This window comes from Stigmatopora nigra, chromosome 19 (genome assembly GCF_051989575.1).
Source record: "Stigmatopora nigra isolate UIUO_SnigA chromosome 19, RoL_Snig_1.1, whole genome shotgun sequence".
Classification (NCBI taxonomy): Eukaryota; Metazoa; Chordata; class Actinopteri; order Syngnathiformes; family Syngnathidae; genus Stigmatopora; species Stigmatopora nigra.
In genome coordinates, this window is record NC_135526.1 from 1,225,874 (window position 1) to 1,251,088 (window position 25,215).

The 25,215-nt window shown below is 39.7% G+C and overlaps 1 protein-coding gene across 12 annotated transcripts in view; it reads left to right on the forward strand.

Moving 5' to 3' along the window:
• The window catches only part of LOC144212460 (RNA-binding protein Musashi homolog 2), a 159,716-nt gene that overhangs the window by 103,401 nt on the left and 31,100 nt on the right, over positions 1-25,215 (forward strand). For all 12 annotated transcript variants that reach the window (XM_077740339.1, XM_077740338.1, XM_077740349.1 and 9 more), the window contains 3 exons: positions 7,067-7,149; positions 14,156-14,270; positions 18,979-19,053. In XM_077740339.1, the coding sequence (XP_077596465.1) occupies positions 7,067-7,149; positions 14,156-14,270; positions 18,979-19,053 (273 nt within the window). The remainder of the gene's footprint in view (positions 1-7,066; positions 7,150-14,155; positions 14,271-18,978; positions 19,054-25,215) is intronic.

A 25,215-nucleotide genomic window follows, 5' to 3' on the forward strand; every position in this document is an offset into this window, starting at 1 on the left:
TTTAACCCAAATTCTAACATGGATGTGTGTAGTTCTCCCCTTGTTAGTTTGCTGGTTCAAATCCTTCTCGAATAACCATTTTAAATGTCAGATTGACCTAATTGTATGATGAATACCACGTCAATGGTCAAATCGGATTGCAGCAGACGAGTGCATTTTTAAGACTTACTCGGACAGGAAGGCGGCAATATTTTTGGCACGATGCATGCATGGTGCAAGCCAGAGCCAGAAAGAGAGAGCCAATCCAAATAATCAGCACGCATCTCTACTGGATGGCCCAAGTTGTCAAAGCTCATCAAGTCCCGCTGCCAATATGCTCTCACCCTTGGCAGCAGACAAAATGAGACTTTTTACAGCCACGGGCTTGTACTTTCACCGACTTTTGATAAACTGCCACTATATTTATCCATAATACTTTCTTTATGGCTTTTTATAGTCAGGCTATATTCACTCCTGTTGAATATTCTAGACAGGCAGGACGAGAGAAAATGATATTTGACTGGGAATGTGTTTATTCTATTGACTCGGCATTTGGTTACAGGATGTTTTATTTTTTATTATTATTTTGGTCCAAATGAATCAGACGCTTGATAGAAAGTGGTAATAAAATGGAAATATCCCCCGTGGGGGCTTTCCCTGGGTAAACATTTCAGGCCGAATGGCTAAATTAAACATCGTAAGGCCTGTTTTAGGGAGGAAGGGGGACTATATATTGTTAAATGTGTTGTCAAGTCGCACAATTTGTTTTTCCTGCATATTTAACAGTCTGCAGAAAGTATCCACCTTGTGGACATCTTGTGTGTGGCTCTAGTTTTTATTACCTAGGTCTACAATGTCTTCTGTGGCTCTAGTTATTTTAAACTAGGTCTACATTGTCTTCTGTGTCTGTGCTTGCTACTACAAGGAAATTTCCCAAATAGAGGATAGTATAAAGTTCTAATCTGATCTAATATAATCTAAAAATATTACTTGGCGTTTTTAGTTGCATCTGGGAGGAGCATTTTTGAATGTATCATCACGGTGGAGTTTTTTTTTCAACATTTTGAGGTGCACCTGAGCTCAGATCAGGTGCACGCCATGTTTTTTTCTTCCCAACTCTTGAGTATTTAGTCATTTGAAGCATGTGTCCTTGTGTAAAAGTGCAGGTGCAGGTCTAGTAATCACATAAATCGAGCTTTTCATCCTATCCACAGATGTTTTGAAGTACTAAAAGAACCCTATTAGTTTCTGACATTTATATGCGACAATCTGTAAAAAGGGAATGATTGCTTTTAATATGATCCTTTCATATATGGAATAATTGTGGGGATGCTTTGCAAAGTAAAGCTCCACCACGTTTAATATATCTACTTTTTTGTTGTTGTTCACTTATTTGGCATACACGCTTTATCCGGTTTACACCATTCCGGCTTCCAAAAAAAAAATCAATGCGACGCTGGTTCTCTCTAATGTTTACACTTGCGGCATTGATATTTTCAATCATTTACAAATGGCCTTTCCTCTTTGTTTAATCCATTTAATTTACTCATGCATTTTTAAATAGGAAATTTAGGTGAACAGAAGTTGTTGTATGGATTCACTTCAATTAGGATTGTACATTTTTGACATTTCCTCTTGGTTTTGGTAGTTTTTTTGTGTTTTTGAGCACAAAAATTTGCAGTTTGCCATTTTTATCAGGATTTTTCTTCCTCTTTTGAAGTACTTTTAGGGTTTTGTTGCCTGTTGTATTTCTCCAGTCATCACTAGGTTTTTTTGCATTGAATTTTAGATCATTACAGGTCAATTATTGTTAACATAGGGTCATCTGTTGGATCTTATATGCCCCGTCCCCTCCTTCTGTTTGGTTTCAACTATGCAGGAACAAACCACAACAATATCAGGTTCTAAAATTCTTCTTTCTTAATTTAGATAGCTACCAAGTCTCGATAATTGAGTGCTGAATAGCTTTTGGCATGATTCAATGTCAATTAGTGTGTAAAAAACAGTTTGACGGAGACAGTGGCAAAATAGGCCTGCTGTGGAGGCATTTCCAGCTAAGAGAGCCATGGCTTTATGGCCATGCTGGAACACATATTTGTAACCGCCTGACCTTTAAGCGCAGGAAGCCCTGGGAGAGCGGGGAGAGTGACCCTGGCCGGATTGTTCAAAGAGCATCTTCCGGATAGCGGGGGTCCGGAGTCTGGCGGCGTGTGGCGGCGGCGGGATTGATCCGCCCCTTCGTCAAAAGGCCAGCGACAGAAGTTTAGCCAGAAGAGAAGGCCACGCGTCCTCTGGTTTTGAAGCCCTCTCCAATCCCGCCGCGTTTTTTGGGCCATTGTCGTCGGCAGATGCCAACGTAGCAATTGCTTTGGCTTCCTTTGCAGTCTTTTGCTTGTGGCTCCAAAATTCCTTGTTGCGTCGGATTAAATCTACTGGTTTAGAGACGGCTTTGCTTCTCTAGATTTCATCTTTGAGATTGAAATGAGCTCCCACGTCTCTGCAAAGGAGCTGGAAACTTGAAAAGGGAAACTTCAGAGGAGAACTAAACAGCCACGCAATGTCATTTGGGCGCTTTAAAGTGGGGAACCCGGTGGGACGTTTTGGCGTGTGTTTGTGTGTACGTTTCCTAATTGAAGCAGGAGGGTGTGTGTGAGGTACGCCATTTAGTCAGCCATTAGTTTAACCTGCTTACATGTCCTGATCTACCAAATGTACTCTCACTCTTGCACATGCCAGCGTTTTTTTGATTTAAACCCTTAGATTGGTGAAATCTTGAACCTCATATGGGCCAGACTATTTCTTTTTTATAAGTCTTTTGAGTTCATTCTGGTTGTCCGCCATGCTTTCTTCTTTCTTTAATTACCTCCAAAAGAGCACAGATGAAAGTACCACCATGCACTTCTCTTTTCACAATAACTCGTTTATTTAAAAGGCTATTAAGGGAAACTAGATGCCGTTAATGGCCGCTTCCTCCAGCTTGCTTTTGCCGTCTTGCTTTTCACGGCGGATTCGTCATGGAAATTGCCTGCGTTTTGGACTAGCCGCAGTCGTTGAGACGCTGACCTCGATTGTGGGGGTCACTTGTGACATCATCGCCATGCTGAAGGGGGCTAATGATGTCATCATTTGATTTGGTCTTTAAGTGGCTAGATTATGTTATTCCATTTGGATGAACTATAGTACTTTATTTAAGTTTTAGGGACCTACGTTATCCATCATTGTTGCCGCCATTTTTTTCCCCTTTACTATTCCGTCCTTCCTTATATTGGCGGCGCTTTGATTTCCAACTTTCATGATAATTAAGCTAAATGAAAGCGCTTCAGTATCTATTGTATATCAAATGGCCAGAAAGCACAAAAGGTCCTTTTGTGTAGCGTTTTAATCGCGGTGCCACGTCTCAAATTAAATTCATCCAGAGGAGAAGGAGGAGGGGGCGTCGCCCACCTACTCACCTGACCTGGTGCTGAAATCGTGCCCTTTCATTGGTCCTTATTTTATGCCACAGAAATGGAGACATCTATTAGGGCGGAATTATTGCTTGGCACAAAAGAGGCTGACGTTTTTTCCTCTTGTTTTGATGTCTTTTCATCTTGACCTTCAGTTTGGGAAGAATAATAATGTGATATAAAGCCGTACAGCTTGTAAAAAATAATATAGATATAGAGATAGATATATTTTGACGGATTCTCAGAAAAGGATAATGGTCAAATTAGCCAGAAGTGCTTTTAATTTCTTAGAAAACATTTCAAGGCAACAATAGTGCAGTGCTGGATTTCCGGCTATGTTTTAGGTAGGGAATTTATTTTAAAAATATACAGAGAATTGACTTTTTCCTATTGGTGCGCAGCTATAAAAATATGTCCGGCCTAAATGTGTCGGCTATTTGGCGTCACCCGTCCCATTAGCACCGATAGAAATATCATCAGCAACATGATAAATAAAGGCAATGTGCCAAGTCAGGGTTAGAGTTCTTTAAATATAATACAAATGTGTTTGTGTGGAGATGGAGGCGGGCGGGGCACCTTTTTTTAAAGTAGGACACTTGAAAATTGATGGCCAACTCTTGAAATGTGACCTACTTACAGGAGCAGAAAAACTAGTTTCCTCAGCAGCAAGCGTGCTGAGCAAATGCAAGCAGGGCACACATACATATTGGACTTTAATAGAAAGCTACTACATCTCATCACTTGAGCCAGTCAATTACCAAATGCAGAAAAAGCATGTTTGTTTGAAATTGCTAGTTGCCACTGACTCGTGTGTTGAGCTGTGCTGAAATGCAGGACTTTTTATGACTGTTTCCAGTAAATATATCACCTGAGATCTTATTTTTTTTTAACCTAAAGAAAGAATGCTTATCTTTAAATTGTATTTCACTGTTTTTGAAAGTAGGGTGAGGATGAAGTCTTATATTTGTAGGTTGTTTCATGATTGGAGTGGACTTTGATAGTGATATGTTGGATGATTTTGTTTGTAATATTTGTGATATTTGAGGAGGAAAGCTAGTCAAGAAATGGATCGATATTGTGTAGTTGAAGTAAATATTTACATGGTAAACATAAACTAGGCCTCGATTGTAGTTGTTGTGATGTATTTTGTCTTGGACAGTTATTGGAATGAACCCTATTAAATTAATTTTTGGGGTTTTAAATCTGTATTAATTGTGCATGGAATTACTGATTATAGGTATCAATGTGTACCACAGATGATATTTACTTGCCCAATTCTATTCTAGTCGCTTTATTGTCATTCTAGGAAAGCACTTTTAGCAAATCAAATGCATTTTGTTCCATTTTTGCACCTCAAATGTTAAAAAAATGTATTTTACCTCGAACCGCCCTATTATACAGTGAACTACTAGTCTAGAACTTAAGGTGGGCCATTTTAGACAGTCTCAGTAGGACCCCGAACGAAGATATAGTCTGTAAAATGATATGAAAACAACCTGCCCACAGAGCGCCAAGCGAAGAACAGGCCAAGCCCCGCCCCACCCCGGCTAATAAGTGCGAGCGAGTGCGTCGGGCACCTCCACAACACCCATTATTACCCACAGTGTCAGACTACTGCGTCTTTCCATTTACTACTGTTTAAGCTGTAAGGAGGAGGCTTCTTAGTGGGCGCCACGGCACCTCTCTCTACCGGCGTTGACACTCTTTAATAGTCTTCTGGAGGTCATCTCCAGGTCACATGTGGATATGGGCGGGGCCCAGTGACCGGCGAGTGTGAAAAATGGGATGGCTGTGCTAAGAACTTTAGTGAAGGCAAGAAAATGAGAGGGGAAAGTGTGTCATTGTTCTTTTAAATAAGCCATGGGGTCTGGCTCTTACGTTGAAGGACCCGCACGCCGTTAGCCGTGTTGATGTGGCTCCGGGGCTGACCCGACTGGATATAATAGCGTGCTAGAAAATGTCCTGTCATTTGATGGAGGAGCTGCCTGTAGCTGCAAGGAAGGAAAGAGCGTGGAGACGAGGGTGCCGTGGTGTACGCTAACCTCAGCCCTGTCACTTTTTTCGAGCTCTTTTTCTTCTCCCCCTCCTTTTCATTTGCACCTTTTTCTCTTTCCCGTTGCCCTCAGATACACTTCCCCTCCTCCCCAGACTCTCCTCTCCTCTCTCTCTCCTCCCTCCCCATCCCTCCCTCCCGCGAGCCCGTGTGACAAATTACTCCTGGCGGTTGATTTGTTGGTTGTCAAAAGTGCTCGGCGCGCTGGCATGAAGGTGGGGTGGTGAGCGGGAGAAGAATCTTCCTCCCGTTCCTGCCTGTCGTCACCGTCATCCTCACCCCCTCCAAACCCCCCCTCCGCATCCCTTCTATAAATGTGCAGGTTCCTCAGTGGAAAATGACTTTGGGTCTCTTAAGATCTCATTAAATTAAATGTTGTCCGTGTTAATCAGCTGGCGCGTTGGCTTCCCAATTATACTTTTGACGAAGCTATTTTCCATCGAGTTTTTAGCATGCCGGCAACAACACCCAGAGACGTTTTCAAACAACTCCATATGCCCCTAATTTAAATAGTATGCGTATAATACAATGAGTACCTATTAGAAAAATAGACCACATTGTTGTAGTTTTTTTTAGGTCCAATTGAGGAAATTTAAGTACCATTTTTGGATAAAACAGCAAAATATTGATTAGAGAAGTAACCGTTATTTTGCTGAAATACAAAATTTTCATTGATTCCTTCATTTTCTTTCAGAAATCTCAGATCTCTTTTGGGGGACTTTTAGTGCGATTTACAATCCAATCAGGGTCCTCCAATCTGCAGCCCCACCTCTTATTTTTAACCCGACTGTTTGCAATTTCATTGACTTTATCACCATATAAATATTTCAACTTTAGCCATCTTCAATTGTCCAACAAAAAAAAGCTCCACCATCTTGTGCATATGACCACTCTCTGATTGTTTGAGCTATCCCAGTAAGTTCCCAAGCTATCATTTTCACACTCAGTACATTTTTTTTGCCTGCTATTACCCCATCCGACATCCCACGGACATAATTTGATGGCGTTTCCCGCCGAGTGTGCCAGATAGACCTACCGTTGTTATGTTAGCCTGCGAAAACTCCAGCAGAGTCGGTCGGTTTGATTTCATCGCCCCGGCCCGGCCCGGCCCGGCCTTGGGCTCCTTGAAAAGAAACTCATCTCCTTTCAGTTGCTTTATGGCTGCTTTATTCACTAACATTTTTTCCCTTTTTGTGGCGCGGGATTCTTTGCAAAAGTAATAGGACACGAGTTTTTGCTTTGTGAGAACACACAGATGAGCATTGAGTCTATAAAACGCTATAGATGACGACCAAGCTTGCATTATGTCTACTTTTTGCATCTTTAACTCTCAATATTTCACTCCTTGATTTGCATCTTATCTACATCAATGTTATTCACAAGATATGCATTATTAAAATGACCAGATGCAGAAATAATCAGCAACAGATCGCCCATTCAAAATGGATTAAAATCTAAAAAAAACAATTGCCTTTTACCGTACATATGCTATGAAAATGTACCTTATTATGCATTTTATCTGAAAATGGCTACTAACCCCTCCATCCCCCTGTGTCCCTCCCCCTCCCATCTTCTTTTTTTTGTACAGGATTTGGTTTCATAACCTTTGAGAGCGAAGACATCGTTGAGAAAGTCTGCGAAATTCATTTTCATGAAATCAATAATAAAATGGTAGGTCACACTTTTCTTATTTTTTTTAAGCGTAGGCATTGAGGGATTAATATTTGATTTTCTTTAACCCAAAAAAATGTAATAGTGGAGCACATATGTGTGAGTTAGAGAGAACCATTCACATTTAGGCACCCCCTGTAGTTCTGTGGGTTTTTTAAGGGGGGGAAGGAAAAGTAGTGGTGTGTACTGGCCATAAAGCGTGAAATTGTGTGACTGAGAGGCAGGACTCCGTCTTCCGGATTCCCAAAAAAAAACACACAAATGTGAATGTGTCCAGGGATGATGACCGCAGAGTTCATTAGTTTGGGATTAACACTTTCCAAAGGCTCCTTTTGGGTTCTTGTTTTATTGACACTCGGTGCTCACTCAAGCGTACTTCTCCAGTCCTCAAATGATGACATAGTGTAAGCCATCCTTTGCGATTTCGTCCACTTAAACTTAACTTCCTACCGTAAAATGTTATTTGGAGAAATTGGGAAATTGGAGTGTAGCCAGATTTGGGGGGGAAGAAAAGTATTTTCTTAGCAGGTCAGTTGAAATTAGCCATTGAATATCATTTTAGATTATATTATGTATATTGGGAGTTGAGTTGAACTTAAACTAGGGTTGAGCTAACTAATCTGGTTTCTTCCATTCCAAGCAGTCCAATCTGGTTTCTTACAAGTGTAATCACTTAATTCCAGTAAAGTGCTGCTGTTTGAGTTTAAAATTCATTTTTTTCAAGCTGCCAGTGCCAAATGGATTGATATAAAAAGATGATTTCATGTGGGTATTTCTTGAATATTCAGTTTTTTATAGATCTAAAACAATGATTATTTTAGCTTTTTAAAATATTTTTAGTTTACAAAATGATTTTTGAACTAAAAACACAGAAAAAATGGTTTTAAAATGGCAATGATTGATTTAAAAGGAGGAAAATCAGGAAATGTAATATACATCTATACTCTTCATTTTAATTTGAACCTAAAACAGAAAGTCAGCACTCATAATTTACTATTTTGGGCCGCACAAAATGATGCGGCGGGCCAGATTTGGCCCCTGGGCCACCACTTTGACACCACCATAGTAGAATTTGACTTAAAATCATGTCTTCGTTCAATCTGAAATTTGTAAATGAAATAGTTTGAACATATGTAAATATTTAGGCAAAATAAGTTTGTTAGTATACTACCTTGATAATGTTAACTATTGTCTTAGATTTCTTCGTTTCTCCTAAAAATCTTTGATTTTTTTACTCCTACGGGACTTTTATGCCTTCCTTTTTTTCCCCCACCTGGCCTTTTTATTTTTTATATTTTTTTCCGCCACGCTGACAGACCAACCAACCGACCGTCTCTCTCTGTGAAAGACGGGAGCGGTGTAGTAGAACCTTGTTCACCAGGGACCAGCCGGGTCGGGTGTCACACGTGACCCCCGGCGTGCGCTCCCTCCACGCTCGAGCGCCACGTTCCCATTCTGCGCTGAGGCGTATATCCAAAGTGCTCCTGAAATTATTGCATAAAAGATATTCTGTCACATCTCGTGACATTTAGTTGGAGCACACGGTTGACATTTTTATACCTCCGCACTCAAAGATGGAATATAAATGGCCAAGATTGTTTTTTATCGGCCCCTTCAGATAATAAGCAAACTTAGCTTTGCTTCATGCAAGATTAAGAATGGGAAAAAAATGCTTTATTATGAATATAGTTATTGTTTAGCAGTGGAAATATCTACTAAAGTTATTTTGAAGCTTAATTATAGTCGGTTTAAAGCACTATCTTGTTATGAGATTAGCCATAACTGAACAATAATGAAAATTACACTTAAAAATGCATCTTTTGCACTATTTTTTTAAGGGGAAAAACCTGTTATAGCAAATAATTTAACAATTCCCTTAACGACGTTCATAGCGAGTCATTAAGAGATAACAAAGACATTTTTCTCCACTACCAATTTCATTCAGCAAATAGTGACCAAGTTGTAATTAAAGCTCAATCGTAGTTTAAGAACACCATTTTAAATTAAGTCATGGTTTTAAATGCAGTTTTATTTCATGACTTTTATTCATCTCGGTACAACCATTGATCTAATGAGGCGGTTTAAAGCGAGCTGTATAAGAGAAATCATTTTATGCTGTTTTTGGTGAACTAATTTCTTCATTTACAGTAAAAAAAGAAAGTTTAAGAGTCCCAAAATGACCACATTTGTCCGTAAAAATATGCTAGAATTCGTCAATATACAGTTTTCCTTGAATATGTTCAACATAAATCAAATTCCTGTTACTCCCAACTCCTTAGGTCTAAAAAATAAATACATAAAATACTTTTCTCAAGAGGCCGTAGAATACAGGTGTCAAAGTGGCGGTCCAGGGGCCAAATCCAGCCCACCACATCATTTTTCGTGGCCCTAGAAAGTAAATCATGTGCTGACTTTCTGTTTTAGTATAGATGTACATTAAATTTCCTGATTTTCCCTCTTTTAAATCAATAATTGTCATTTCTTGCTATAAAAGGTATGCATTATTTGCCTAGATATACCAATATGTTTTTATTGGTGGAATGAAAAGGAGGAGAGCAAAAAGACTGGTGTTATGACCGTTGCGATACATCTTTCATACATATTAACCTTGAATGTAAAATGCAAAGGTGCGGGGGCGAGCTGGACTGGAAATGACTGTCCTTCAGGGACAAGTATGGCGGATGTGTTGTTTTGCGCGTGCGGAGGGGGCGCCGGAGAGGTCTCGGCGAACAGTAGGGAAATCATCCGTCATGAGAGTGAGTGCCAGGTTGAAAGAAAGGACTTGTGTCAGTCGGACCATTTTAGATATTATATTTCCATTTTTTATTCTTATAAATGGATTAAAATAACTGGATTAAAATCCCTGAATATTCCTTTTTTTTATAAATCTAAAACAATGTTTATTTAAGCTTTTTTTAAATATATTTTTAGATTTTAGAAAATGATTATTGAACTAAAAACAGAAAAAAATGATTAAAAATTACCAATTATTGATTTAAAAGGGGGAAATCCAGAAATATAATATACATCTATACTCTTCATTTGAATTTGATCCTAAAACTGAAAATAGGCACTCATGATTCACTTTGACACATGTGAACTCACTAATCTAGTTTTAAACCCATTATCTACTATTAAATGTTGTCCATTTGATATGATGACAATGACATTGTGTCCTTAATTTTAGCGAACATACTTTACAAGAAAAAGTCCCTATGATTGGCTCGTACCATCCTGGTAAGATTTTTGTCATGGCGTAACATCAAAATACAATTTCACGTTTGAAATTGGCTGGCGTTCCGCGGCGCTTTGATAAACAAAAGACAACGGCCATCAGAAGCAAGCAAGCAAGCGAGCAAGCCGCCATTTTTTTTTGTCAAGCTCCTTAACAAATCCTAAAAAAGCAGTTGTTTGTCTACTAGGCGGACGTAATTGCTTTTAATTAGCCGCATGCTCTGAATTCTCAATTGCCAGCTGGACTGGATGTGCAATTGCTTGTGAACCCTGCAAACCAATCAGTCACGCTGCCGCTGAACATTATAGATAAGAAGCATTTAAAGTACACATCATGAATCCGTTGGCTGGATCTTCCAATCCTTAATATATTGTTAAAAAATGGCTTATTGAGCTAAATCAGAAACTCGCTGTGATATTACTCCATTTTTTTAGTGAATCATTCTTGTAAATGCCTTTTTAAAAACAAGAATTATATTTTGGGGGAAATAGAACATCACTTTAATGGAATGCTATAGTTTTTGGACCTTGCAAAATCTGCCCTGTAAGCAATGGGATGTGTAAGAAGATGGACTATTAGGTAGTAAAGTTCAATGTGGAGCTCAAATGTCTTAAATTTGAGGCACTTTGCAAAAATATCCAAGCGATGAAAGCCATTTTTTGGATGGCATGACTTGAAAGTGTCTCTGTGTGCGCACAGACATTATCATCTTGGAATATGGAATCACCACGGGGAGCGCACGCTCCTTAAAATGACCTCGTATTCCTCCGCTTGATAAAGAGCGCACGGAACAAACATGGCCATCTAATGACTCCAGTGAGAATCCAAACACTAAAGGCATTTTTTTTCTTTTCTTCAAATATTAACGTATTTAAAATTAGACTATTAGTACGCCACATCACTCTAAGCACGTTACGTCCCACTGCTCCAGTCAAAAAAAAAAACAGCCTTTAACTCTCGTCAAAACTGCTATCGGATATGTGTCAAAGTAGCGGCCCGGGGGCCAAATCTAGCCCGCCGCATCATTTTACGCGGCCTGAGAAAGTAAATCATGAGTGCCGACTTTCTGTTTTAGGATCAAATTCAAATGAAGAGTATAGATTTATATTAAATTACCTGATTTCCCCTTTTAAATCCATAATTGTCATTTTTTAATCATCTTTTTCTGTTTTTAGGTCAAAAATAATTATGCAAAATCTAAAAATATATTAAAAAAAGCTAACATAAACATTGTTTTAGATCTATTAAAAAAACGGACTATTCAGGGCTTTTAATCCAGTTCTTTTAATCCATCTACAATTTAAAAAAACCCTAAATATTATTATTCTTGTTCCCCATAACTGGCTGCCCACCAATTCCACCTGTAGGCCCATAGTTACCTTGGATAACCCCCAGCACCCCCTGCGGCCCTTCCTAGGATCATCAGCACAGAAAAACAAACAAAACTGTCTTTAACTCCCATTTTTATTAAAAGCCCCTCCCTCCACATTTCCATCCTAAACACGCTAATTTTGCCCAAACAAACAATAGCATTTCCCCCAAACCACCTTCCATCACCTGACAACGTCGTCATCAGGTTTCCCCAGTCCGAGGCAAGGCCGACTTACTTATTTGTAAGTAAGTGCATTTTTATTAGGATAACCCCTCGAGATGCATCATCTCGTTTGTCTCCTCGGAGCAAGTAATTGGCTGACGGTGCCAGGAGAGGAAAAAGAGCCGTAAAGTGATGACAACCACACAATTCCTCTCTCCCCGTGGTGAGTGGCAAATGATGAAGGGCCGTTCCACAGAGAGGCGGGATTTAAGTGGACATCAGTACCAAGCCACGCCTACATTTGAATTATAAATGACGACACGACCATGGAGAGAGTTAAAGTCGGGGTTTTTGACCACCCAGGTTCAACATCCCAACTTAAACGTAGACTTTCCACGTTGCCGTGACCCAAGAGAACCGAGGAAGGCAAGTCGGCGCCGGCCTTGACGACTTGGGTGAATTTCTGTCACCATCAATTATTCAAGCACCATCTTAGATAAGACTCACAGGAAAGATGGATGAGGTCTATTTCTGTATCGTACTTCATAAAGATGAAGACAGGAAGGCGTCCTTTTTTTACTTTATGTCCTGGTGCTTGAAGAAAGTATAAAAAATGGAAAAAAAAATAGCAGCACTCCTCTCTGCCACTATTTGCAACCACGGCAACACCGAAGGGTCTTTTTGAAAAATGCACTCGACGCTCTCCACATCCTTTTGGATTTTTTCTTTTTCTTTTTTTTGCACGCATTCCCACTTGTCAGCGCTTTGTAGATGTGAGGAGCGAGCTTATTTCCTGCATACGAGGACATTTATCTTAGGAATTATCAAGAGGGGCTCTTGCAAAGGTGACAAAAGCCTCCAGCCTAGGGGCGCTTCTTTAACATATACCCCATCGAACCCTATCATTTTCATCTGAACTGGAATCGCAGTCATTCAAGGATGTGTCATATCAAACTAGGTGGAAGTTAAAGCCATCTTATAATATGTCACCATGTATAAAAGCTCAACTACTGTATTTTCTCGCATATTAGCCACCTCCACGTTAAAGCCTTACCCGTAAATTTGACAATTTCTCTCGTATAAGACCTCGTTTAGTGTTTTATTCTGTTGATTTTTAATTTTTGATTAATCACAAGTGGTCATAGTCACATCTTCATATTCCTATATAGACTATAAGGCGCACTTAAATGTGTTAAATTATCTCCAATATAGGCAGGGCGTTTTATAATCCAGTGCGCCTTATATATGGAAATAATTAATTGTCATTTATTGTGTGTGCGCCTTATAGTCGTGAAAATACGGTACACTTTTTAAAAAAAATGTAATTCCCTGCCTTCTGCTTGTTGGCTACGCTGTACTTTTTCATGTGCAAATAAGTTTATGTGAAAATAGCAATGCGCCAACTTGTCAAGAACAGTCCGCTTATTCATATGGATGCCATGCTGTTTCTTAGTTGAGGCGTACACGGCGCTCTACATGAACTCCGGCATCTTAGGAAGTCCTCTTTAAGCAGAAGTGGTGGGGAAAAAAGCCCGGAGGCAAATAGACAAACTGAAAAAACATACGGACCGGCCCACGCCAAGTAGGCAATGGAGCAAATAGACGGAGTTGTGCCTACCCCAAAAGGGCGAGCGTTAACCGACACTGGTCGGCCACTCCTCCCTCCTCTGCATAATTCATGGTTATGGGGATGGACGAGTCTCATCTATTTTTCTTCTCATCTGCCCTTGTTACAAACCTCATTTGATATGTGTGATATGTTGGAGGAGGGGAATGTCATTCAGGCGAGATGGGAAATGAAGAAACGTGTTAGAAATGGAGCAAATTGGACAAAGACACGCTAGGGAATGACTAACCCACGTGTGTACACAACACTACATTAATCGTTCTGCTGGAAAAAAGACAGAAAAATGTGCAAAAAACATAGCCATGTCCACGTCGTATCCTCCCAAAGTCTTTAAAAGTGTTTAGCTTGTATTTCCCCGAAGCATTACTACGAACAATAAGCTATAGGTTTGAAGCGGGAGTTTTCCGCTGGGAAAAAATGTGAGGTGCTGGGATTGACTCGGTCTTGTTTTTGCACGCTGGAACACAGGGTGGGCTCTGCAAGTCAAATAGAAAACTACCTTAAAGAGCTTAGACAGCCCTGTCAGATCTGTCTGCGTGTATGGCTGCACAGTCTAATGCTTTGCCTCTTTCTCTTTCTCTCTCTGTGTGTTTTGGTCTTTCTCCCATAGGTAGAATGTAAGAAAGCTCAACCCAAGGAGGTGATGTTCCCACCCGGAACACGGGGGCGAGCCAGGGGTCTGCCCTACACCATGGATGCCTTCATGTTAGGGATGGGCATGCTGAGTGAGTCATACATTCATTTTTACATATATAATGCACACTGGATTATAAGGTGCCCTGTCTATTTAGGAGACAATTTCAGACTTTTAAGTGGGTCTTATAGTCAGGAAAATATGGTACACATTATTGTACTTGGCACCATTACATAGCCAAGGAAAAAAAACACTATAGGATATGATTTTTCTTTTTGTGGAGAAAAAAACTAAAAAGCAAATTGTACAAAAGGCATCAAAAGGCTTAAATATCGTCAAATGTTACTCTATAATGTTTTTTTGCGTCGTTAATAACTGTGGTCAGTTTTGATGAGAATTTAGGTGGCAATAATATCCCATAACAGGCTGAGCCATTTCTAATTATGACCCGATAGATTTTTGGATTGGAGAATAGGACGTTTTCTGCCCGGCGACTATTTTTGGTGGTCTCTGGAAAATAGTTTGTCATTTTTTTAACTAACTCAAATGTCCCAGCATCCTGGAAATTCAAACAAATGTATCTTTAGGATAAAAAAGCCACCCTGAATTTGTAAAAAGAAAAAGCCGAGCAAAGTCTTGTCAAGAAAGCCCCATTAGTTGAACGCTGGCCCTAATTAGGCGACTTGAAGGTGGGCCACCAGTGGCCCGGCCGGCGTGGTCTATTTCTGGTGAAGTCTGGTACAGACAGCTCCTGGCCATATAGGAGCAGACCAGCACATTAGCAGGCTAAATGAAGAGGAAAATTGGTGTAATGTCATATTAAGGATTCATCACTGTGCCCCCCTTAATGGGTAATGAAGGGGACACACATGTCAGTGAGAGATCTCATCTACAGGGACCTCAGCTGCTGGTCTACCCCTCTTCATTACCATCCTGCCCATGCCTCTGGCCCTTTTTATTTAATACTATTTCACTACTTCCATCACCTCCTCCCATCTCTCTCTCCTTTCTCTCCCCCTCTTTCCTTTCCCATGCATATAATTTGTATGTGCGACCCACCCAAATGGATTTGCCCTCACATAAAAGATTTATTTTTCATTCAAAAGCAAAAGAAACATGCCGCTGATTGCACGAGACTCGTTTTTGCTCGGCGAGTAGAGCAGGTGCGCACCACGTTATATTCATGCATTTTTAGGTAACGCCTATCGGAGGATGTTGATTGCGGTCAGATTAAATGTTTAGAGGCAAAAATATAGATTTTTTTATATTTAAATAGGGGTACATGTGTGTTAGAGTGGTGAAAAAAGTTTAGTTGTTTTTTTAATGGGGTTGTATTTGTATTATTGTTAGGTAAGAAATGTATTTTATCTCGTGTTTGGGATTTTTTGGGGTTGGAAAAGACACAGAAGACATTGTAGACCTAGTTAAATAAACTGGAGCTACACATAGAAAGTCCACAAGGTTGGGACATTCTGTAGACTTAGACTGAAGTTACTGCAGTCTTTTAGTAGGTTTTGTGTACAAAAAAACTTAAACAAAAAATAAATTTGGTCTAGGAAAAAAAATATAATTAAAAGAGATAAATGGTTTTTGACCACAACATTAAAATTAAAGAGACTGTGATAAGTAAACTCATTATTTTAGTCAAAACTAATAGAAAATGCCAATCCCCCTTCTAAAAACCCATTAAAATAACCAAAATTAAAGTAAAAAAACATCCAAACTAAATGAAACTATCCCAGCATAGCCTGAAATTTCTTCTAAATCATCTAAAAAAAAATTCAATTTAGTTCCAGCCTTTGCCTAATGTAAACGGATTAGACATCTATAGTCGTCAAAATTAATTGAAGTCCTCCTCAAATTGACCATGGTCCTTTTTAAAAAGCCCTGTTACTCATTTAACTTTGCCAGTTTCCCTCCCGTCAATCATTTTCCATCCTCTCATTTTGGCATCTTTTTAAAAAGCCGGCGAGAGCTTTGTCACTCGCTCTTGTCACGCACTAACGTCTCCGTAGAGAAGAAGAAGAACGAACGAACGAACGCTCTCGGGACCGAGTCGACAGAAAAGGCAGTCATGTGCTCATGTAAGAATATTAACAGCCAACTTGTTTAGAGACACTCTTATCTAAATGAAATTGGAACAAGGACAGCCAAACATTGCTTTATAGAATTTGCATTTACAAAAAAAAAAAAAAAACCTGAGACAAGACCCTTGGCTCATTATTTAAAAAAAAAAAAAAGTCTAAGCTTCTTTTGTGCCAAATCTCATTAAAGCCTTCCCTGGCTCCTTTTGTTTACCGCCTCTAATCGAGGCATTTATCTTTATTGTGCTGTGCCCGATGTATGTTTGTTGAAATAAATAGACATTTGAGCTGAGCGAGATATAGGTGAGCCAGATGGATAATTGATTTCAAAGTGAATCAGAACCATTGGGCCATAAAATAACTACATTAACATGCATATTAATCAGCCAAATAAGACAATAGGGTCTTTTCCAGGTGTGCCTATCACCCCAAAATACCTGAAATATATATATTTTTATCTTTTAGAGCGACCCCCGTCATTTAAGCCGGCAATTTTGTCTCACGGTTTCTTCTGTTTGACAATATCAAACACGTAATGTCCAATTTTGGGTGCCCCGTAATGGCTTTTCATTGTACGCAGTCGCACTTCTTTTCAGCCCAAACAAACAGCTTGGGTGAGAGAGAGCTATCCATCTGTGGCTTCCAGGTGATGACTTTTCATCAGAGGCTAATGAAGATTTTTTTTTTCTCCCCCTCGCAATTCGTCCACGCCGGGTTAACGCCAAGTGGCAATCCTAGTGAGGTATCTACGAGCCAGTGGGGGGGGGTTGTCGCCTTCTCCTATTGGCTAGGGAATAAATTGATCTTTTTCATGGACAGCAAACACTGATTAGATATTTATGACCAAGGTCAACCTTTCTGATTCCGACTGACGCCATCTCTGAGGCATAGCCAGTCCAAAAGCGACACGCTTGCATGCAAAATGTCGTGGATTCTGACATATGACGGAAATGTCCGTCTGCGTTTGATTTGCGTTTGCTTTAAAATGGCTAATAGGCACTTGTATTGATTGAACAAATTGTATTGCTTTCGACCCTACATAATTCTAATTTGATTTTGTACCGCCAGTTTGGCTGCTGTTATGACATTTTTCTTTGTCTTGGCTTAAAGGTTTCGCTCTTATGAGGTCGTTTAGTTGAGAGTTATGGTGGTTAGGTTAAAATATGTTTTAAAAAATATAGAGGAAGACTGAGATTTACAGTATTATTAGAACTTTTTAGAGATGTGGCACAATTTTTTCTTTTAAAAAATCTTAAGGGACATCTTTGCATTGAAAACATTGTCGCTCATATTAATAATTGTCATTCTCCTCAAAGTTTTATTGCAGGAATTACATAAATCTACCAAATTAGTCCAAAATGTAATTTTCACTGACTTAGGTAATGTGACAAAAACTTTCTATTGGAGTAATGCAAAAATTAGTAGTAAAGTCATGTTTTTAATCCCATAATCTTATGACTATTGTTTAAATATTCCATAAATCTCCTAATATTAAGCAAAAAAATATTTTCATGCAGACATTAAGATGACAAAAGTCAATGCACTAGAAACCAAACAACTCCCAGTTCAGTTTAGATAAAAAATAAGCAAGAAAATGACTGTATCACAATTTAAATCATGTAATCTATAATGTAACATTCATCATGTTTTGATTTGAACCTTGTGGTTGTAAAACACTGAACTAAAGGGTTAATTCTGTTTATATTGCCCTCGATGGCACTTAAATTCTCACTCAGTCATGTTGGCCCACTCTCTCATCCACCCACAAACATCATGTTACATTTGAATTTCCCTTTTTCTTCTCTTCTATCCTTCCTCACCGCCATCTTGCTTCTTTTTCATCATATGTCACCTACATCTGCTTCGTCTTCAACCTGTCTTCGACCACTTTATCCAAAAAAAGCAGTCAAGATTTTTTTACTCAATTTTAATGCCATACTTCACCCAAAAAAACTAACTTGACCCATGATAATAATGGTAATGTAATTAGCTACTACAACCTTCCATGCAGCGGATTGAACACAAATTTTGGGGTATATTCTTTATCCTCTGTGCACGATCAACAATATTAGTGTTAATTTAAAGTTCTGGCAATAACTAGGTATGTTTTATGTCATCGATTGTACAAGTTTAGTTAGAATTGCCTCTCCAAGTTCAATTCTAGGAACTCCATCAATATCGTTGAATAGCCTTAGCAACAATTTGGTATGAATGTAGTACACAGAAAATAAAATGCAGCAACATTGTCTCAAGTGGGCGTTCAACCGCGCTCCCAAAAGTGCCGTCAATGTTATTACTCTGCTCGGATAAAAATGCCTCAACATTTTTTTTTTGCTCAATAAAAATAATTGAGAAGCAAAGAAGGAATTTTCAACTGTTCATCTTATATGAGATAGATTTTTGTTGTTGTTTCTGAGAAAACAACAAAATAAAATCCAGTAAAATTAGTCGTTAATATCATTAAGATGTTTTTTTATAGATTTTTCTAAATAAATGACGACTTGTACCTTTTCATTTTCAAATACAGTAAAAGAGAGAAATATGTGATCCATTATTATGAGATAAAAAATGCTTTTCAAATGTGGTGCCAATCTGTTTCTGCTTGGGTGTTCAGAAAATGAATCCTTCTGTTTCATGTATTATTTTAAACTCCATTTTATTCATGAATGGGTGTCACGGCTCTCTTCTTAGATCTTCCAATCTTTCTTTTTAAAGGTTACCCGAATATTGTGGCAACATATGGGCGCGGATACACTGGATTCACACCAAGCTACAGCTATCAGTTCCCTGGTGAGTCCCAACCATCATTCTTGTCAACTTATACCGTATTTCCCGTATTTCATACATTTTTTCCATCATTTCAAACTGTCTATGCCGTATAAATAGGATACATTATTGATAGATTGTCATGCTTTAAGCATGATATGCCCAAGCCCATTCCCCTTTCCCATTTATCGCCCTTTTCACTCTATAAATATAGTGTGTCAGCAAGCAATGTACCCAAACAGCGTCTATACAGTATGTTGAATTTTGTGCATAATATTTAGGCAGTCTGTCCACTTTGGAGAATACTTTTGACTTTTAAGTGCGCCTTATGTGAGTAAATATGTGCCATATGTTGCATTTTTATGCTTTTTTAATTGCTTAACAAGGGGAATTGCTGTCATTAATAAGTGGAGTCATTGATTGTGGTTGATTGGTATGAAGTATTAAGATGGAAGCATTGTTTGTGTTGGTATTTGTTGCATGAGATTAAGCTGGTCATATTGGACTATATACAAGTAAAGTTTTCTTTATCAGACTTCAATAATAGGCATTATACATCGTAGTAATAACAAAATATCGCATAGTATTCTTAACAAGGATCTTTAATATAACATAACGTGCCTTACCGTGTTGTCCTCTAGAATATCCGCTAGATAGCAGCCACCACATTATAAGAATGTGACCTGTCCAGATTGCTTAAGCAGCCATTGTGCACTGACAAATAGCAAAGTCAATTATAGCCCGCTTTACTTGAACACGAGCATGACCAAAGGACAAAAAACCAGATCCGTTCTTCATTTTCCACCAGGCAAAGTATGCAAATTCCTCAGTCAAGACGGAAGGAATGTGCTTTTAGCCCGCCCGAAGAATAAATTTAGACATTAAAAGTCTCCAGTTGGAGCGGAAAGGCGCTTTAATGGGAGTCCAAGCGGTAGATTGGGTGGGGCGAGCAGGTGTAGCGAACCACTACGACAATCCTCGCAGGGATCCCTTCCATTTCATGCTTTATTTAAGGACTTTACACATACTTTGTTTGCTGTGCCAGACATCCCTTCTGCCACTGATAAGACGGAATGGGGAAAAGTCTGACGTTAGCTCTAATATTGTTGTGAAATGGATCCAGGAATGGTACCAGCACAAGTCCAGCTGGGTCCACCTGCAGAGCCCATGTCTACAAGATTTGTGGCTGACAAAAAAAATGTATGGCACCATGCCTTCATATTTTCTTCATGAATGGCACTGACCCCTTGAAATCAAATGTCAATCATAAAAAAATAACATTTGTTTTGGTGTGGAAAATAGCATGGTCTAATTCAGAAGGCGGCGGCCATCATTCATTTGTATTGGAAAAGCAATCTTTAAAAAAAAAAAAAAGGTAATCACCAGAGAGATGGTGTAGGAAGTGTGTTTATTTAATGAATGTAGTAAAACATGGATTTTTTAAAATGTTTTGCTGTTTGGGGCAAATTAAGTGATATCACCTTCCCCGAGGCAGAATACATTATCCTTTTTCCCGTGTTAAACTCAATTTAAAGAGTTTGATAAAGCCGGATGATTAAAACGTTGTCCTCTGGACTTGATGGAGTAATTGGAATTTTTTTTTTTATGTATAAATAAACCTTTTGTATAAATGAGATAACCTCCAGACAAATATTGACAGGCAGGTGTTGTTCATTGCTAAACTGGTCAAAATATCCTTGTTTTTCCAGTCTGTTTTTTATTCTCACTGTACATAACTCGATGAATGACTCGTAGAAATAATTAGCAGGCCAAATCTAAGAAGCATAAATTCTGGGCAGTGGTCCAAAGTTGTTGTTTGGTTTTTTGTTTGTTGTTACACCCTGCAAAGCACCCAGTGGGTCTACTGTCACTAGAAACACGTGTTTAGGCAATTGTTCAGTTGTCGAGATAGATCAGTGATGAAACACTGAAGTGAGTAAGATATCACAAAGAGGCAATTTATCAGCGCAGTTGGCATTGAATAGTGTTTCGACGTCCAATTCGTTTTGACATGGGAGATTTGGCGGATAGCATTCAAGTTCAATTCCTTGTTTAGCAGTAATGATGACCAATGGGCCTAGATTTTTAAGGTACAATTAGTATTACTATTATTTCATCAAGACATTCCTATTGTAGTCAATTGTGAATGCAGGTGTTTATGACTCTGGTGTCAAAGTGGCGGCCCGGGAGCCAAATCTGGCCTGCTTTATCATTTTGTGTGGACCGGATCATGTAAATCATGTGTTGACTTTGTGTTTTAGGATCAAATTAAAATGAAGAGTATAGATGTATATTATATTTACTGATTTTCACCCCTTTAAATCAATATTTGTAATTTTGTAATCATTTTTTCTGTGTTTTACGTTCAAAAATAATTTTATATAATCTAAAAATATAGAAAAATATTTTCAATGTTCCTCTTTTATAAAGAATATCATGATTAATTGAGATTTCCCCTTACTGAGAAAAACTGAGCTAAAATAAAGACTTATTTAGAACAGATTATTCAGGACTTTTGATCCAAAAACATCTAAATATTATATCTAAAATAGTCCGACCCACAAAACAGTAGTCTGACACACTTAGTCTATGACAACAAACCGTATAACCACCGTCTCTGTAGTTTTTCGCCGTATAGATGTATACAATGTACTCTAATGCATCCTCCCGATCGCTCCATTTTCTTTCCTAATGTGTGGGAGTATATAATGCAGCAAATGGAGCAAGTAGAAGATCCCAAAGCATACTTCATGCTGTACATTGGCGTTTCCACGCAACGCTCTCATTAGAATTATTTAAATGTGCCATTGCATTTTTCAGCTTGCAGCACTCTAGAGAGTACTCTCCTCCAATGTGTGAATGTCTTAACTGGCTCGCTGCTGCCATCGTTCCATTTGCCCCTGCATGAATGATGTCCTTCCAGTGCCAAGCAATCATAGCCAACATGCATAACCACTACTACATTATGACTCGAGTTGAGGCGTGTATTAGCAATAGCATCACATAAATGCTGCAGGAAGCGTAGCGAAGACGGCGCACGCAAATGTATTGTTCGCCACTTTGCACCATCTATTGTGCGAATGGCATTGTATGATGAATAAGACACTAATGATAATGATGATAATTAACCATGCATTTTATCTGCCAATGCAAAGACAAGAAGGCGAGGCGCCGAGCTGTATTTATGAAACGCTTCCATTGTTAACAAGCCGCGCATCGACTGCTTTCCACGCCACACACATGAATACGTAGTTAATTGCGCTCACACGACACGCACATAAAGGCCACATTCATGAGGAAAAAATGAGATTGAGGAGAGGTGGAAGTGGAAGAACTAAACCAGGAGCTTCAGTGCGCCCTCCCGTCCGTCTTCTTGTGGAACTTGCTCGCCCTAGCACAGCTGTGCCCCTCGGAGCCTCCCCCTGCATAAATGACCATTATGCTTCCATTAGGCCTGCTACTTGGAGGTCATTATGCCACTCTGAAAAAGCAGGGATGAAGACGTTACTAAGCTCCCATCAGGCCAGAGAGAAAGAGAGAGAGAGAGAGAGACAGCCTGTGTAAGAGAGAGAGGCGCATTACAATCAGTCATTCAGCCAATCCAGATGTCATGATAGACAAACAGAAACATTCGGTCCCCCGAGTCAGCCTTTAAAGTTGTTGGACTTTAAAAATGATGGAAATGATGATGGAGAAGGATAAGTGCAGGTCGTTTTGAGAGGAAAGTTGACTTTGTGCCAAAAGCTAAATTGATGTTAAGAAACTTTGTTAAAAGTAGGTGTGTTTGTACAAATATGTTCTATCTTTTTGCGTTCTCTCACAATAATTTATAGTTTTTGTACATATTAAGCATGCCAATTGAATTTGATCCTAAAACAGTAAGTCGGCACTCATGATTAACTGTTTGGTCTTAATTTAGTCTGTCTTTCAAAAATTAAGTGAAAATAACTAATCTGAAGTGGCTTTCTATGAACCCAGCTCTATAGCCTCGATAGACACCTAACATGTCTTCACCCATTGAGTCAGTGACCGCTGGGGAAGGAGTCATAGCCTAGGATTTCCGCCTTAACTAAAATATGTGTCCATGCTGGCAGCATTGCTTTTTCAGACAGTGAGTCAGCCCAGCAAAAAAGCAGAGTGGCTCTTCCTAAAATGTATCGCTTGCTGGCATTGACGAGCATTTGATAGGGTCCATGCGTGCATAACAACGAGATCCACGGGACCCTTCGGTGTTCACCACGCTTGTTTTCAGACTCTAGTTTAAGCCTTACAACTCGCAAAGAGCTCCGGCCTCTACAGAGCTATTGGGCTAATGATCAACCTTGGCAATTAAAAGCTATCTGTGAGTCAGAGTGGCATCAGGAGGGCCATCTGCTTCCAGCCCAGTAGCACTTATTCTGGCCTATGGGACCACTTGCTAGGGTCACAGCTCGCCCAGCTTGTAGCGAGATGCTCACAGGTTTCAAAGAACAATCTGCTGCTTAGCTCAAGTTCAACCCAAACTCCCTCGCAGAGGGATCAGTTTTGCGTAGAGCGCATTGTTGTACGTGTCCGTGACACCGGCAACCTTCTCATCAGCTCCAGATCGCTGACTTTGCCCACCTGTTCCCGCATAGATGCCAAGAAACTGGGCAGTTATTGTACCGACAAGGCGACAGAGGTTGCCTGAGTATTGAGGAAAATACTCTGGACAGGCTGGTGATGACTGCACATGGTGTCCTAAATTACAACACTGTGCACACTGGAATTAATGAAGCAGATTCCAAAACCTTTTAAAAAGGGTGTTTCTGTTGTCTAAATGATATTGATAGCATTTTGTTGTGTTGGCGTCATCAGGCAAGACTTGATTTTGTCATATGGAATGACTTGGGAACCAGGATGCTTGTGTTCTATCACAAAACCATCTATGTCGGAGTCTATTAACATTACATGGGCAACCTTTGCTTGAAAATTTGAAAGCTGTATATAGTCCATGTCAGCACCTTTCCATCTCTCAGCGAAGCAGACAGGTGCAGAACCCTGGGAGGCTGCGTGGTGTTTCAGGCCAATGCTTTGCAGTGACCTGTTGTGCATTTATCATATGCTCCGTTGCTTCTGCCCCAGTTTAAAGGGACATGCAACCCTCAGGACCCATCATGCCAGACTCAAAAGATCACAGTACCTTAGAAGACGGTCATTCCGTCATCTATTCCCCCTGTAACGTCAATTAAAATCCTCATTTATCAGATAGCTGCATCATCAAACTCCATCATAGTTCCAGACATTGTCGGCAATCGAACATGAGTTTGTTTGCTTTGGCAGCAGAGAATCAAATTTGTCTTTTTTGTCAAGCCAAAGGAGAACAAAATAAAGACAACATCTGAGCAACCGTCTGCCAAGAGTTTGCTCTCATAAGAGGAAGAATGCCAATCATTATATGTTAAATATTGAACTAAGCCTTGAGGTGGCTTGCCTACTCAATAACCTCTCCCAGTGGAAGCTGCTGGAGATCAGATGAATGTGGAAAATGGGGGAAAGCGTGGAAATAGACAGTGTGCGCCACTGTTGTTTTGAAGCCACCCATTGTTCCAGAGCTCCAGGCCCAGGGAGTTTTGTACTTGTGAGATCTCTCCCCAGTTGGCCCATCCTTTCCATCTTGCCTCCCAGTGCCTCCCATGGCCTCCCAGCCCTCCCTCCTGCTGACAGTGCTAATAGCTCTCCAGTTGCTCCCATCGCTCATGTCCCTGGTGACCAGACATTTGCAGAGACAAAGTCCCACCTATGCAAATGTTCACGCCAATAGCTCACAACCTTCTACATGTACGTCTTTTGCGTTCATCTGGGAGCTCATGTTACACGCCGTGCTACGTTTTAACCCTTTCGGCGTCAACCCGTGCCTGGCGGCAGCGGAATAAAACCGTAGAATACCCATCAATCATCCCCTCGCTAAAGCACGTTTGACTTACGGTGTTTGTGATTTGGCTGATCAACATAAATCCACAAAGCCACATTTTCTCCAGCGCAAATGACATTTAATACACTTGCGACCAGAAAATGACTAGCCCTTCATCATTCATCTGTCGCCTCTCGCCGCCTCTCCCCTTTGCCGAGCAATGGCCATTAAAATGCATATAAAATTAAGGCTGTTTACTCGAACGCTAATGAGAGGAGGCTTAAGTAGTCCTCTTTAATTAGTTAGATTGTCTC